General features: G+C 33.7%; 3 protein-coding genes, 1 non-coding gene and 1 pseudogene across 5 annotated transcripts; 4 read left to right on the forward strand and 1 right to left on the reverse strand.

Annotated features, from left to right (window-relative positions):
- Positions 1 to 1,009: 1,009 nt before the first annotated feature.
- On the forward strand, positions 1,010 to 2,528 carry LOC147929329 (uncharacterized; the record flags this gene model as incomplete). The annotated part of the gene is made up of 5 exons (XM_087480575.1): positions 1,010 to 1,197; positions 1,702 to 1,899; positions 2,005 to 2,067; positions 2,222 to 2,292; positions 2,442 to 2,528. Coding segments are annotated over 3 exons (390 nt in total), but the record flags the coding sequence as incomplete, so codon positions are not given.
- On the forward strand, positions 2,351 to 5,499 carry LOC104738082 (CBL-interacting serine/threonine-protein kinase 26-like; annotated as a pseudogene). Its single transcript, XR_015577661.1, has 11 exons — positions 2,351 to 2,371; positions 2,442 to 2,549; positions 2,907 to 2,959; positions 3,037 to 3,161; positions 3,241 to 3,328; positions 3,941 to 4,063; positions 4,169 to 4,278; positions 4,466 to 4,579; positions 4,892 to 4,948; positions 5,039 to 5,113; positions 5,210 to 5,499. The product of XR_015577661.1 is annotated as a CBL-interacting serine/threonine-protein kinase 26-like (transcript).
- Positions 5,500 to 5,675: 176 nt separating this feature from the next.
- TRNAD-GUC (transfer RNA aspartic acid (anticodon GUC)) lies at positions 5,676 to 5,747 on the reverse strand. The gene has a single exon. It is a non-coding gene; the product is annotated as a tRNA-Asp (tRNA).
- Positions 5,748 to 5,820: 73 nt separating this feature from the next.
- Positions 5,821 to 7,209, forward strand: LOC104736199 (NAD(P)H-quinone oxidoreductase subunit U, chloroplastic). The gene is made up of 4 exons (XM_010456148.2): positions 5,821 to 6,201; positions 6,301 to 6,452; positions 6,699 to 6,839; positions 6,950 to 7,209. The coding sequence occupies exons 1-4, from the start codon at positions 5,931 to 5,933 to the stop codon at positions 7,043 to 7,045; spliced, it is 660 nt and encodes a 219-aa protein (XP_010454450.1). The 5' UTR covers positions 5,821 to 5,930; the 3' UTR covers positions 7,046 to 7,209.
- A 4,687-nt stretch (positions 7,210 to 11,896) lies between these two features.
- LOC104736200 (cytokinin dehydrogenase 7) lies at positions 11,897 to 15,662 on the forward strand. Its single transcript, XM_010456149.2, has 4 exons — positions 11,897 to 13,116; positions 13,211 to 13,489; positions 14,297 to 14,559; positions 15,224 to 15,662. The coding sequence occupies exons 1-4, from the start codon at positions 12,403 to 12,405 to the stop codon at positions 15,531 to 15,533; spliced, it is 1,566 nt and encodes a 521-aa protein (XP_010454451.1). The 5' UTR covers positions 11,897 to 12,402; the 3' UTR covers positions 15,534 to 15,662.
- Positions 15,663 to 16,098: the final 436 nt, after the last annotated feature.

Consider the following 16,098-nt stretch of genomic DNA (forward strand, 5'->3'; position numbering starts at 1 on the left):
GATTATAACCCGCGGTACACAATAGAGTAATTTTTTTTTTGTTAATGTACTATTTTAATACTAATTTTGATAATATACTCTTTTGTTAATTTTAGTAATTTAATATATAAATCGTGGTATACCGCAAAATAATTTTTCTTTATTACAATCTTAATTAAATCAGTTTGATTCGATATATTTTATATTGATATTGTTAAAACATTAAAATGAGGATTTAACCCGTATTGAAATATCATATTAATGATAGTTTATTTTTTAGTATGATTAATTCAATCTTGTAATGTCTTATAACCCGTCATATAATATAACTCGTTTGTGTAATTTTGAAAATTTAATATGTTTAAATATTTATAATTTTAAACTTTTTATTAAGTTTAGATTTATTAGTTATAAATTATAAAATTCTTAAAATTTTATAATATGTTGAACACACACTTTTTATATTAATTAAGTAATATGTTTGTTTAAAAAAATTTAAATCACAATATATGCAGGAAAAATATACTTTTTTATTATTTTTATGTATTGTATGATGATTCACTACATTTAAAAAATCAAAAAGAGATGATAGGAGAATAATTTTCTTTTAATTTGGAATAAATATTCTAAATATCTTTATTAATTATAAAATATTATATATATAGATATTTTAAATATTTTAATTGTGTTTGGTTATAAAGATAGTAGAGAAAATTACTAAACTTGTCGGGATATGAATATAATATTTTTGAGCAAAAATTGCTGCAAAATACTAGTATAGATTGATTGACCAAAAAAAAGAATAATTTGTGTCTTAAGTTTTTTTTTTCTTCTTTTTTTCCTACCTATAAAAGATCTTTACAAAATACAGAAAGAAATAGTAATTGGTAAAATAAAAGGAAGTGGTCATATCTTATATAAATGACCTATTAATCCCCACACGGTTTGCCCAAAAAAAAAAAAAAAAAAAAAAAAATCCCCAAACGAAATGAGAATAAATATTTGTTTTTTTTTGTCTGTTAGCTATTAAAAAAATTATTACAAATCATCGTATTCGTCTCTCTCTCTCTGTCTCTCGTTATTTCCACCGCCCTCCTCTTCCTTTGCATCTCTTCTTTCTCGTCCTCCTCCACCAAATTCGATTAGCGAATCCTTCGCCTTAGATTATTATATTATTTTTGAACTCTTTGTCATCACTTATCTCCGCCCAATTTGCAGGTTTGTTCCGAGATTCTCCTTGTTTTTGCTTCGATTTGCGATGAGCAATTCGGTTACTTGAAGAGTTTAAATCATTTGAATTTGAGTATAAAGAGTTCATAAATCTATATATATATATATATATGTTGATGATGATGATGAGTTAAGTCGAGAATCTCGCTTCAATTGTATACCATACACGATTATTGGTTTAGTGGAAAACCCTGAATTGTTGATGCTATAAGTCGTGATTCTCGGATTTTAGTCTTTTGTTTTTTAATTGGGAGCAGTGCAATAAAATGGACCATCGAAATTTCCGGTGCTAAGATTTGTCAGCTGTTTTTGCGCTTTTCTCTTTTTGTGGCATATTATTATTACTCTCTCTACCGGTACTTCGTTTTTTTTTTTTTTTTGTATATATTGCTTTTAGTTTCTGTGGGTTGAGAAGAGAAACACTCTTCTGTTGAATGCTTTTACATGTGATTTTATTTTAATAAATAGCTTTTACATTTTTTTTTTTTTCAGAAAACAGCTTTCGAAGATCAAAGGAGTGATGAATCGTGCCAAGGTTCAGCGTCGTGTTGGTAAGTATGAGGTTGGAAAACCGCTTGGACAAGGCACTTTCGCCAAAGTGAGGTGTGCTGTTGATACCGAGACTGGAGAACGCGTGGCTCTCAAGATCCTTGATAAAGAGAAGGTTCTCAAGCATAAGATGCTGAACAGGTTTTTTTTTTACTCACATTTTCCTATTTAGCATATTTAACCGCTTTTGTCATTTCTACCAAGTTAATGTAATCTAGTACGTATTTTTGCCTTGCTTTCTTACAGATAAGGAGAGAAATTTCTTCTATGAAGTTGATTAACCATCCTAATGTTGTGCGGCTTTATGAGGTCTATCTCCATCCCCCCCCCCCCCCCCCCCCCCCCCCCCCCCCCCCCCCCCCCACACCCAACACTCTTGCTCAATGTGTCTCCTTTGTCTGCTTGAGAGTCTTTTGTAAGTGAATCCTATATGTTGGAAGCTAACTTTTGAGGAAATTTCCAGGTTCTGGGGAGCAAGACAAAGATCTATATTGTCCTAGAGTTCGTCACTGGTGGAGAGCTTTTGACAAAATTGTGAGTTTTCCTTAATAATCCCTTACCTGATCCATCTTTTGGTGTTTGCTAAGCTGTAATGAATCTTATAGATTTCCCTGTATTTACATCTGAAAAGTTCTCTTATCTTTTGAGCAAGTTTAACCTTTGCATTAGCATAACTTGTGAAGGTACATGATGGGCGCCTGAAAGAAGAGAACGCACGGAAGTATTTTCAGCAGCTTATCAATGCTGTTGATTACTGCCATAGCAGAGGAGTCTACCACAGGGACTTAAAGGTACGAGATTTTTTTGGTATATCTTGGGCACCAGTTTTAAGTGCAGCAAATTGATGCCTATAACTTATCTTATTTATCTCTCATTGCAGCCAGAAACTTGCTTCTAGATGCTCAAGGAAATCTGAAAGTCTCTGATTTTGGATGAGTGCCTTGTCTCGACAGTCAGGGTAACCAACTCATATTTTTTTTAGCATCCTTTTGTTTTGCCTTATTCCTACTGATTTGTTCTTTTCCTATTGTAATGAATGTGCCTGTAGGCTGTAGCTCAGCAATGATGTGTGTACATATATCTAATAAGCCCTGTAGCAGTAATCGTTCTGTAGTTTCTTCGCTCATGAAACTATTTTGTTTTGGCAGGGTGATGGTCTTCTTCACACTGCATGCGGACTCCAAACTATGCTGCTCCTGAGGTATGCTTAATCATGTGTCTTGTCATGCGGTTGTTGCACCATGTTCTTAATAGCTTCCTGTTGCTCTTTTCCTCCAGGTTCTTAATGATCAAGGCTATGATGGGGCCACTGCAGACTTGTGGTCCTGTGGAGTGATACTCTTTGTACTACTTGCTGGCTACTTGCTTTTGAAGATCCTAATCTCATGACGCTGTATAAACTGGTAAGACGTTTTGTCATTTGTGTCATGCTTCTTCCTTACCATTATCTGTGATTCTGTGTTACAATTTCGTCATTTTCAGATAATAGCTGGTGAATATCATTGTCCTCCTGGCTCTCTCCTGGTGCTAAGAACCTGATGTTCGAATCCTGGATCCTAACCCTGTGACTGTAAGTTATTTCAGTTTATAATGCTTTCAGGTGTAAGTCAATCCTTCTTTTGTTTTCTTCTGTCGAACCCAGAGAATATCAGTACAATGGCAATTTTATTGTTTGTCTTTTGCTCATTAGGTTTGAGATCAAATTTACAACTATACATATTTAGAGAGCATCATTACTTGCGCGTAAACTAAGTCCCGACTTGAAAGCATAATTATTGACTTGGAATAATATCTGTAGTGTTGGGTTAAACTGTACCTTTAACAACATATTAAGGCAGCTGAAGTCCTTGATATATTAAGTTTCTTTTCAGTTTCATGTTACATTTTGTGTCACAGAAATTAATAAGTTTCCGTTATTGCTAACTCTTTCTTCTGAGGATATATACCTGAAATGAGCTACTGTTGGTAATATCTGCTGGTATCTTAATCATGATATAACTAAGGGATTACTAATGTGTATTCGTATTTTGGGTTTCCTATTAAAGAAGCTCTTAACAGCAATAGGTAAATAATCAGAGTTTTTCTAAGGGACAAGAGCTTTATATAATGGTTTTCCTTGTGAGGAGTTACCTTTGTAATCTCTTTATCTATCTCAGTATTGACTGTGTATTTTACATGACAGCGTATCACAATTCCAGAGGTTCTGAAAGATGCATGGTTCAAGAAAAATTACAAGCCAGCTGTTTTCGAGGAGAAGGAAGAAGCGAACTTGGATGATGTGGAAGCTGTTTTTAAAGATTCAGAAGTGAGGCATATTTATTTAGTCTGAGATCTGGGCAATGTTAACTGTCTTTTCGTATTTTCAATTTACTTGAATAAATGTACATAACAGCCTGTGATTTATGAACAGGAGCATCATGTCAGAGAAAAGAAAGAGGAGCAACCAACTCCTATGAATGCCTTTGAGTTGATATCATGGCGAGAGCTCTGGATCTTGGAAATTTGTTTGAAGAAGAACAGGTATGTCCTTAGATGAAACATGCTTATTTTCTTAAATCTTTGAGCAAACAGTAGTTTAGTATGATGTGGCATTATATATACAACTTTACTCATGAGTCATGATGACAGAATATATATAGACCATATAAGGGTTCAGTCTTGCCACATTATATTTTCAGTAATGAACTCTAATACCGTTAACTTGCAGGGATTCAAGCGAGAAACGAGATTTGCAGCCAAAGGTGCTGCTAATGAATTAGTCCAGAAGATTGAAGAAGCTTCTAAGCCTCTCGGTTTCGATATTCAAAAGAAAAACTACAAGGTAAGCCGATCTTGTGAAACCCTATTTATTCTTCGTTTTAGAGCCCTTTCTGTTAGAGTTAAGGATCACAAACACAGAGAATCCAAAGCTACACAGAATCTTAAATCAAACATGCAATAAATACTAACCTCACAAAGAAATCCTCAAAACCTCTCATATAGTAATTACTAATTAGAGTAGAAATCTAATTAACATATTATATCTATCAGACTTGTTTCTCATTTCTTCTGTGGAGTGAAGTTTCCTTTTTATGGATATCGAATTAATCTAACTATCGTGTCACTTTCACTAAAATGCTATTTTTGTACACAGATGAGACTTGAAAACGTGAATGCTGGAAGGAAGGGAAACCTAAAAGTTGCGACTGAGGTACATACATGACTCTTTCCTTTATCAAATTAGTATCAAAACCGAAATGAAATAAAAGAATTGACCTTATCTATGCATAATGTTTTGTAGATATTTCAAGTATCACCATCACTTCATATGATCGAAGTCCGGAAAACTAAAGGGGATACATTAGAATTTCACAAGGTATTATAAATAGTCACATCCAATTTTTGTCACTCTGTGGTAATGAATATCTTTCTAGGACCGTTTCTTACATCTGTTCATCTACTATCTTTGCAGTTCTACAAGAAGCTGTCGACCTCACTTAACGATGTGGTTTGGAAGTCCGGCGAGAGCTCTGGTTTGAGCAAATAAGGAAAGGACTGGTTCAAAATATGTGATATGTATCATATATCCTGCTTTGTCTTTTCTTTTCTGGTACTTTTTTTTTTTTTTTCTTTTCAAGACTCGATTCTTTTTAAATATTAGACACAAAAAAACCATGAGATTGACTCTGTACATATCGAAGCATGTGCAGTACAGCAGTAATGTTTTATGGTGTTAATATAATTGCGAACAATTGTGTCAAATATTTTATGTCCAAATGACTGCTTTTATTTTTATAACAGCTGGGTTCTCCAACTATACCGTGGCTTATTATATCATTCGAAAACGTTCGAGTTTCAAGAATGCTGGTAGAAAAGTAAAGTAAGCTCAAACGACACCGTTTCAAAGTAGTTTTAAAAAATACAAAAACCAAAAAAATCGCCGTTGCCGGGGATCGAACCCGGGTCACCCGCGTGACAGGCGGGAATACTTACCACTATACTACAACGACTTTGATGTTAGTTCATCTTGCTTCATTTTATTTATTTTCAAGAACTAAAGTGGGACTTGTATTATTTGTTATCCACATCAACGAGTTTTCTATGGTTGTCACATTTTTGTATACGTTATCAATAATAAAAAAAAAAAAAAAAAATCGAAAGTTTGTGTGTTCTCTGTGTTAGCCTTTGGAGCCATGGCTTCGTTATCATCAACGATAACTCAACCGTCGTTAGTACACATTCCCGGAGAATCCTTACTCCGTCACGTACCGAGCACGTGCTCTTTCCCGTTGAAGCCAACATCCACCACGAAGCGGATCATCTGTTCGCCGGCGAAAAACTCCGGTGAGGTGTCGGCGGAGGCAGAAACCGACGGTGGAACTAGCACCGCCGTGGATGAAGCACCGAAAGTATCACCATCTTTGATCTCAGCACTCAACGTCGAACGCGCTCTCCGTGGACTTCGTAATTAATCCCTCTCGATCGTTTCGATTTTTTAAAAAATTTTGTTTTTTGGTTTGAATTAAAATAAAAAAATTGATGGTGGTTTGGATTAGAATGCAGCGATTACAGATGTAGATCACTATGGACGGCTTGGAGTTTCGAGAAAGTGTTCTTATGATCAGGTTAGAATTGGTTACCAAGATAGAGTTAAGGAGCTAAAGGAACAAGGCCTAGACGAAGAACAACTTAAGACCAAGTTGGATCTTGTCAAAGTCAGTATTCTCATACAACTCAAATCTTTTTTTCATTTTCACCATATTATTGTGGGACTTTTTTTTATCTATATATGTCCAATTTGTGCTTTTTAACCAACCAACTTATTTGAATATTTATTTGGAAAGTTGTCCTAAAAAGTAGTCTGACGTTACTTCAACTTGTCATAATAAGTTTCAACATATATCTCATGTTGTGAGATTCATGGAGAGATATAAAGGAAACTAATTAAGGATGAATTTTAGGAGTCGTATACGATCTTGTCGACCGTGGAAGAGAGAAGAATGTACGATTGGAGTCTAGCCAGAAGCGAAAAAGCAGAGCGGTATGTGTGGCCATTTGAGGTTGACATCATGGAACCGTCCAGGGAAGAACCACCTCCTCAGGTACGTATGTACCGGTTGTTTTGGTCACGTTGAGAACCCTTGGAAAATGTAAAATTTGCTTCAATTTAGTTTTTTTTCATGTCGATATCTTATATGGGAGATATGGACAGGAACCGGAAGACGTAGGACCAACGAGGGTTTTGGGATACTTCATTGGGGCATGGCTTGTCCTTGGTATCGCTCTTTCTGTTGCATTCAATCGTTAGCCAAATTTCGTTTTTCTTTACATTGTTCGTTCATATCCATTTCCTCACTTCAAATTCCATGTATATTTTATACCCGAATAAAAGATTTGCGTGTAAAAAATCTTATGATGTTTCAAGCTATAACAATGTAATGTACGTGGGAATTTATGTATCCCAATTTCCTAGTAGTAATGCGTAGGGAAAACTCACTTAAACAAGGTACAAATTCTCTATGGAAATATATGCCAAAGGGAGCATATGAGACCGGAAGATGTTTATATGGTGGTGGCATAAGTAACTTTTTAATGTACTAATGTGTGGTAAAGGTGATTATATAAGAAGAAGAATGACTTCATCTTGCACGGACATATCATTTATATTTACTATTTAAAGCATCAGAAAATGCTTTTTTCTAATATTGTTCATTTGTTTGTAACATCATTTCAATTTTTTCTTGTGAAATACATTTTGTGTTAATCACAAATATGGGCGTGCCGAGCACTTCAAGTTTATTATGAAAAATGAAAGTAAAACAATAGAAAAAATCGTGGGAAATGAGGAGATGTAAATTATTATTAAAAAAAAAATTAAAACGGAGGGGAAAGATAAGGTTTAGTTCTCAAACAAACGTCGTCGATCGGGAGTTGAGGATCAAAATTCAATCTATATATTAATGAACACTAAAATAAAAAATGGTTTAGTTGAGGTTAAAGAATGTTTAAGTTCTTGACTTAATTCTAATTAATTAATAAGTCATTGAGACACAAATAATAATACCGTCGTACAGTTTATTTTAGTAACGTAGATATTTAATTAGCTTACACGACCTGTTTGACTTCAGAATAAACTACTGATCAAAGCTTTTTATAGTTTTTGAAAACGAAGTAAAGCCAACGGCTTTAGTGGCATCGCAAACATTATTTTTTCTTAAAACAAAACTATTCCAATTTTCTTTTCTTTTTTAAATATCAACGAACCCCTAGCAAGACTAACTGTAACTCATAACAATTAGTATGTATCTATTATGAGTTTTCTCAAAAACAATTCCTTTGTGATTATTTTTTCGTTACTCTCCTTTTTTCCTGAATGTTATTAGTTATTACGCTCGTAAGCCCATATTTCTGTTAAGATAATGCTTTAGTAGATGATTAACTGCGATATGCAGAAAATTTGATAATCAAATAAATTGGTAAAATTCTATAGTGAATTGTTTATGCCGTTATATGAAAATAAATCTAACTATGTAATAGATAAGAAACTAACATATGATGTCCGAAAGAAAAAAAACATATGCGATGGCTTATGCCAGAATATTATAAAAAATTTATTTATATTCATATTTGCAATAGTTTGATTACAATAAAATGTTTAATGGTAAAATGCTAAATATCGCTTTTGGAAGTAGTATTTGTAATATTTGAAAGTGAAACGATAAATCTATATAATAATAATAATCTGAATAAATGTCAACAACAGTTACTATTTTTTGTTTACCTTTTCGTTAAATATATTTTTATGTTTATTTTGAAAAAATCACACGGTTGCATCTATTAATTGTAGAGTTGTGTTTTTTACTTTAAAATATCTATATAATATATTTATTTTGAAAAAAATAATAGTTGCGTATTCATTGTAGAGTTGTACCTTTTACCATAAAACCTATATAATGATAACAATTTGAATAAATATCAGTAACAGTTACAATTTTTCGTCGCAACTGATTCAGTATGAATTTTCATTTAATATTTTTTAACTTATAGTTGAGTCTTTTTACCATATTATTTTGTATTATAAGTTTTTATTTTGATTGTTGTGTTTTTTAAACTCACAGTTATATATGTTTAATATTTATGAAGTTGTAACTCTACTTATTATTTTCTTCTTTGAGATAATTTTAATTTTATTATTTAGTATATATTTTTTAAATGATTTTAACTTTTTTAAAAATATTTTTTCCGCGATATCATAGAAATCTGAGTCCTAGTAAAAATAATAAAGAACTTCAAATTTATCTTTTCAAATATAAACTGTTTGCTCGTTCTTGTTTTCTAAAGAAAACATACTGAATTCGTGTATATATTTCAAAGGATTAAATAGATGTTGTTAAATTACTTTATCGGACAACAATCCCGAATTACTTAATTTATTTCGGGCGGAATTTGAGAATTGTCCTCCAAAATCTTTATATTATAATGGTTGAGTTGAGTTGAGTCGGTCATAAACCTTTTTCTCTTCCCTTTTAATACATACCCAAGTCAGCGAAATTCATATGATAAAGTTACATTTGCCTGCCCCACGATTATTGTAAACCAATAATAATAAACCCACAATAATTGAAGGTTGTGAATAAGATAGACAAATGTCGTCAATTCTTTTACGTTTACTTTTTTTTTTTTTTAAACATCATTAACGTTTTACTTTATGCATGAGAAATAAGTGGGAATTAGTAGTACAAAAGTTAGTCAGTAATTTCAAATTTTTGTTTGTGATAAAGAAACGAAACTTAAATGTATGGTTTATTACCGGATTAACACAATCTACAGTCGCTCAAGTCTCAACATGTAACTATTTTTACCTAATCTTCTAAACCTTATATGTTTAATAAAATAACATATATAGGACAATAAGTTTTGTTTAAATTCTTATATTTCAGATTTAACTATGGTCAACCACTATAAACATTTTAAATAGTAAGAATAAACGATTATACCCTTTAACAAATAAAAAAATAATAAATGATTCTTTCACATGTTTAAAAGGTTAATTTAGGAATCGTCACTGCGTCACAAAATCTCTTGTTTTTATATGATTAAAACTTTAAAAGTCAATGAGATAACACTCACTTAACATATATTTAATATATATTGTACGTTAAATTTATTATTTCATAATATGTTAGATTTGTATATTCATGAATATTCTGATATTCAAAATTTCAAAGCATCTTGCTTCATTTACAGGATAATGAAAGTTTTTTTTCGTTGCACTAATATCCCAAATGAGATGGTGGATTCAAAGAAGCAATGACCAATTTCTTTCTTTCAAACGAAGAAACATCGCAAGCTAGTCAAGTAAAAGTTTCGTTGTTCGGCTATACTGTTTAGACTGTTATGTCGTTTTCTTTAATTTATTAATCCTCTCGTAAGTTATAACTACTTAATTAGGTGATTAGTTAAGGTGGGAGGAGAGGGATTCATCAGGTGGATGTACTTCTTCTAGAAGTCGAGAAGTTGTGAACACGATTGTATTGGATCTTGTCTTCTTCTGAATAGTAAATTAATTGTGCAATTTGACCCAATATTGGGATTTTTCGTTATCCTAATACTTATATATTAATACTAAGTCCAACTTTGGAATTCTTTAGTTGCATGAATACTCGTATTATTCTATATAATTATAAAAATACATCTTAGATAAATTTATAGTGATATTTTTAGACAACACCGAAATCTGATTACAGTGATTTTGGAAAAGCGTAGATAAAAGAACACTTCAAATAATTCAAATCTTTATATTATTGGCATACGAATATAAAAACTTGCTAACGAATCAAACCATTGAAAGGAGAAAACAACGAGTGGTTTCTTCTTAGAACTTAAGAACTGTTTCTCAAGTGAAATTCTAAAAGGTACGTATTTGTTTTTCTGTATTAGCCTTTGCATATGATTTTGTCGACATACGAAAATAAAAATAAAATTGTAATTTTTCCAAAAATTATTTATCTCAGTTAATTTTGGTAACTACTTCTAGGTATGTACGTAGGTTTTACTGGTTTAGTTCCACTATATCGATGATATATACTATTTTGTTGTGGCGTTCAACATATACATTTTTACAAATTACGGATATGAGAAATGTATCGTGATCAAAAACAGTAAATTAAAATTTGTGTTAATCCTGAACTCATTTACGTACATAAATTATATTGGAAAACAACTATATTTTTTCTTAAACCAGAGCTAGTGATTCTCATCAATCACTAATGATTGCTTATCCCTAACATCATCAACCATAGCTAAAATTTCGGGATGGGAATGACACAATGTTATCATCTATCAACCTCCATAATTTTTTTTACTTTTTGTCGTCCAAAAGTTTTATCAAATAGTTTAATTAGGATAAACTCCATATTTTGTGTTTAAGTTTAAAAAGATTAATTAAAAAGGAATTAAATATCTTATCTTTCAAAATCCAAACCTATTTTAACTTCATACATAACACTGTTTTTTTGTCTCAACAAATAAAATTTACTGGTTTTATAGTAATATTCTTTTTTTCTTTTTTTTGTTGTTGGTCAAACTAGTTTATAGTGGTAATCTTAAGTTGATAATTAAATCCAACTACTGACGGTTGAATTTGAACCGTCTTAAAAATTATTAACCAAAAGGAAGATGAAAATTTCGAATGGAAGAATCTCTAAGCATGGGTAGAAGAAAAAAATTGGAGGTTGTCAACCACCATACAATCAAATGGTTTTTGCAACCATTTAGAGTTCGGATTTTTTTTTCTTTATTCAAAATAATACTTATTTATAGTATTATCATTAAATAATAAAATCCTAAGAATAAAATTATTTTTTATATGTTATGTTATTTTTTTGTGACATTCTTTGACTACTAACTATTAAACTTGACTGTTTCCTAATCACCGAAGTCTCTGAGACAATTCTTAACCGTGTTGTATGTAACTGTTGTTTAAATGATGCTAATAATTTAAACCCATTAACTTCAGCAAGTGCTCTTCTTATTTGAGGCCAACAATTTCAGCTTAAGCTTATTGTGAGTTATACGGATGGTGGTAGAAACTAGAAAACTCAGCTTCTTGGCTTATTGGAAATAAAACAATAACTACGTCATCTCTCTGTAATGCCGTAAGCATACATACATACCAACTTTCTTACACAATAAATTTCATAGATTTTTCTTGTTATCTTTTTGTTTTTAATTTTTTCTTTTTCGATACGGGACAGATTTTGAGGATCCTTTAACCATTCTTTTAAGAATGGTTGAAATCTTTTTCTTTTTCTCTTTTTTTTTTTTTCCCTCCTTTAGTTAACTCAGTGTTGACAATATTAAAAGACATTTTAAAACCAATATCTTCGTTTAAAATAACATAAGTTTTTAAAAAGGCGTTATTAAAAGTATTGCATTTCAACGGCCGAATGAAATTAAAAAATTCATCACAATTAAATAAATTAATAAACAGTCCAAAAGCTATAACCTCAGTCGCTATTTATAGCTAAGCCACACAAGCTTCTCTCTCACCACAGACAAACAAAAAAAGGTTTGGTACCAAAAGCTAAAAGCTTCCATCTATATTAGAGTCTCTCAATTTAGCATTTACACACAATCACACACACACACACACACCAAACAAAAATGATAGCTTGCATAGAACCATACTTCTTGGATAACGACGCCGAGGCTACCTCCGCCGTCACCGCCGCCGTATTATCGACTGATAGCGTTTCTGAGTCACTTGACATCCAAGGAGAGATCCTGTGCGGCGGCGCTGCCGCGGATATCGCCGGAAGGGATTTCGGCGGCATGAACTGTGTGAAGCCACTTGCCGTGGTGAGACCAGTTGGACCGGCGGATATCGCCGGAGCGGTGAAAGCGGCTCTGAGGTCTGATAAACTCACGGTGGCGGCTCGCGGAAACGGCCATTCCATCAACGGTCAAGCCATGGCGGAAGGAGGACTCGTCGTCGATATGAGTTCCACGGCGGAGAATCATTTCGAGGTGGGTTTTTGTGGTGACACGGCGTACGTCGATGTCTCCGGAGGGGCATTATGGGAAAATGTGTTGAAACGGTCCGTTTCGGAGTACGGTTTGGCTCCGAGGTCGTGGACTGATTACCTCGGGCTGACGGTGGGTGGGACGTTGTCCAATGCCGGCGTTAGTGGACAAGCTTTCCGTTACGGACCACAGACGTCGAATGTAACGGAGTTAGACGTCGTAACGGGAAACGGAGACGTCGTCACTTGCTCGGAGGTTGAGAACTCTGAGCTCTTCTTCTCCGTTTTAGGTGGTCTTGGCCAGTTTGGTATCGTCACCAGAGCTAGGGTTTTGCTACAGCCAGCTCCAGATATGGTAGATTACTAATTATATATTATTTTCATAATCTCAAATTATATATTTTTTTGCATAATCCAATCAAAATAAATATATATTTTGTATTAATTAGGTGAGATGGATAAGAGTAGTATACACCGAGTTCGACGAGTTCACTCGGGATGCCGAGTGGCTAGTGAGTCAGAAGGACGAGTCGCCATCGTTCGATTACGTGGAAGGATTCGTGTTCGTCAACGATGATGACCCGGTCAACGGATGGCCGACTGTTCCGCTCCACCCGGATCATGATTTTGACCCGACCCGACTACCACAATCATCCGGGTCGGTTCTTTATTGCCTCGAACTCGGTCTTCACTACAGGGACTCCGATTCCAACTCAACCGTCGACAAGGTAAATAATAATAACTCTTATAACATTATTTAAAAATTCAAGAACCGTTCATCTTTGAATGAATAATGATCCGACGGTGGTGGAAGCATCTGATGTTCTAGAAACCTTGTTTGACCGAAATTGACCTTAGATGAAGTGTGAAGTTGACCGTCGGATCAAATCAACGGACTCTTTTTTTTTCTTTCTAATTCGCTTACAGTCATACGACACGTATTTCATATAGGACCGCATTGAGTTTTCTCGACCTCCATGATTACAACATAAAAATTCAATAAAGACATTAGAATTTTTTTTGTAATATTTTATAATTAAGGAAATATAATAGGGTGGGAAAGGGAATTATACAGTCTCTTGTCTGACTGCATAATATGAAACTGACGAGACATTGGGTAATGTATCTTCGATTTTGGATTGTCTGACATCAAAATATATACTCTATATATGTGCTTCTCTCTAATGCCCTTGTCGTAACCACGTTATTACGATTACGACATTTGTCTTCTTTTTCCTTTTTTTCCTTTATGCTTTTGTTGTCTTTCTCATGAAACCCATATTTTCAGATCACTTGCTTTTTGCTGCTACTCAATTATTTAGGTTAACTTCAATACGTGTGACGTGTCTATTGGTCATGCGGTATGGGACGTAAAGGGTGAAAATTGTAATTGTAGCATGTAAACGTTCTTAGTAAAAAACATTGATGATTTGATTTCAAACGGTCCCGGCTAAAATCTGACCATCGTTTTTATCCAGAATTATCTCTGAATGTACCAAAACACCCCTGACTGATTTTTTTTTCTTTTTGAGTAGAGGGTGGAGAGATTGATCGGACGGCTAAGATTTATTGAAGGATTAAGGTTTGAGGTAGATCTGTCTTACGTTGACTTTTTACTTCGGGTTAAACGGTCCGAGGAGATCGCCAAGGAGATCGGCACGTGGGAAACGCCCCACCCGTGGCTTAACCTCTTCGTGTCGAAGCGAGACATCGGAGAATTTAACCGGACGGTGTTTAAAGAACTTGTCAAGAACGGAGTTAATGGGCCGATGCTAGTGTACCCACTCTTGCGAAGCAGGTGAATATTGCTCTCTCTCTCTCTTTCTCTCTCTCTCTTTTCATTTTTGGTTAGACAAGGCACGTATCCAAAAGACTAAAACAAGATCGGTCTAGTTAGTTTTTTTCATTGCACGTGTTTGTCACGTGTGATGATTAGTCGTGCATGCGTAAACTTTAAAGGCACCACACAAGTCAGCGAGACGTGTGATCAACATATTGTCGCGAAACGTGGCACTGGCGCACACGTACGGGTTTGTAAGTACAAAAAAGTTGGGAGTATAGTGAAGTCGTTTAGATTTTGTAGGCGAGATCAAAATACTAAACTAATACGATACCGAATTAGGTATTACGGTTGGGTGGGTGAAGTAGTAGTATTGTAACTGTCGTTAATGTTAACGTCGTATAGGGAAAGAGTTCGAAATATGAAAAATCTGTGGGGACAATGATACGCTTCTGAGACCCACTTTGATGTAATTTCTTTTTATTTACTTTTCTAAAGTAGCCTTTTCTACTTTGTAGTTTACCCAAGGGTAGTTTTGTGACTTTAGATATTTCTACTTTGTGTGGAAAATGAGATTTGCTGGTACCAAACTACTTGACGTAAGAAATAAAACCAATCGAGAGGATTAGTGATATGAATGAGTAAATTAAGTAATTTGGTCGGAACTTTTTTTGGTAATCAGGTGGGATGAGCGGACGTCGGTGGAAGTGCCGGAAGGAGAGATATTCTACATTGTGGCATTGCTTCGGTTCGTGCCGCCGTGTACAAAAGCTTCATCGGTTGAGAAATTGGTAGCTCAAAACCAAGAGATCGTTCATTGGTGTGTCAGAAATGGAATAGATTTCAAATTGTATCTTCCTCATTACAAGTGTCGAGAGGAATGGATTCGCCATTTTGGAAACCGATGGTCGAGATTTGTTGATAGGAAAGCTATGTTTGATCCTATGGCTATCCTTTCACCCGGCCAAAAGATTTTCAATAGGTCTCCTTGACCCCTCATATTGTTTTTTTTTCCTTTTCCTTTTCTTTTGTATTCTTGAGTTTTGTGGGCTTAATGTATGTTTTGTCTGTATTTTTCTTTCTCCCAAGAAAAAAAAAATCAACTGTTTTTCTTATAAAAATGGCCTATCATTATCAGCGTATGAGTCATGTCTAGTTATGAAGAACATAACAAGAAAAACGTTCTTATTTTGGTTTAAAATATTATCTTGGAATCTAATTTATCCTTTAATATATGTTGACTCTAGTGACACTAATACTAATGTAATCATTTTCTTTTAACCCGTCCATTAAGTGAGAAGATTGTCTAACAATCTTGAATGATATATGGAACTATGATAGAAAAAAAGAGAGATGGAAAGAGACATTGTTGAAAAAAATGGAGTTTTGAAGAGTTAGGTTGTCGACCTCATTGCTGAAATACATGTTATTTTGTTTAATACGTTAAAAAAAAATTTAACATTCTTTCGTATTGTTTTCTTTTTATATGTTAACACTTCACATTTGGATTACGTATCCCTATATTTCCACATAAGTTTCTACACTTCATGACCTTGT

The sequence above is a fragment of the Camelina sativa genome, chromosome 13 (genome assembly GCF_030686135.1).
Source record: "Camelina sativa cultivar CO46 ecotype springtype chromosome 13, ASM3068613v1".
Classification (NCBI taxonomy): Eukaryota; Viridiplantae; Streptophyta; class Magnoliopsida; order Brassicales; family Brassicaceae; genus Camelina; species Camelina sativa.

What these genes read in the sequence shown, in the direction of transcription:
- LOC104736199 (XM_010456148.2), top strand. Translation starts at nt 5,931, where the DNA reads ATGGCTTCGTTATCATCAACGATAACTCAACCGTCGTTAGTACACATT. An exon ending in ACGCGCTCTCCGTGGACTTC is followed by an intron (nt 6,202 to 6,300) that starts GTAATTAATCCC and finishes ATTAGAATGCAG; the next exon opens with CGATTACAGATGTAGATCAC. An exon ending in CCAAGTTGGATCTTGTCAAA is followed by an intron (nt 6,453 to 6,698) that starts GTCAGTATTCTC and finishes GATGAATTTTAG; the next exon opens with GAGTCGTATACGATCTTGTC.
- LOC104736200 (XM_010456149.2), top strand. Translation starts at nt 12,403, where the DNA reads ATGATAGCTTGCATAGAACCATACTTCTTGGATAACGACGCCGAGGCT. An exon ending in CCAACTCAACCGTCGACAAG is followed by an intron (nt 13,490 to 14,296) that starts GTAAATAATAAT and finishes CTTTTTGAGTAG; the next exon opens with AGGGTGGAGAGATTGATCGG. An exon ending in TACCCACTCTTGCGAAGCAG is followed by an intron (nt 14,560 to 15,223) that starts GTGAATATTGCT and finishes TTTGGTAATCAG; the next exon opens with GTGGGATGAGCGGACGTCGG.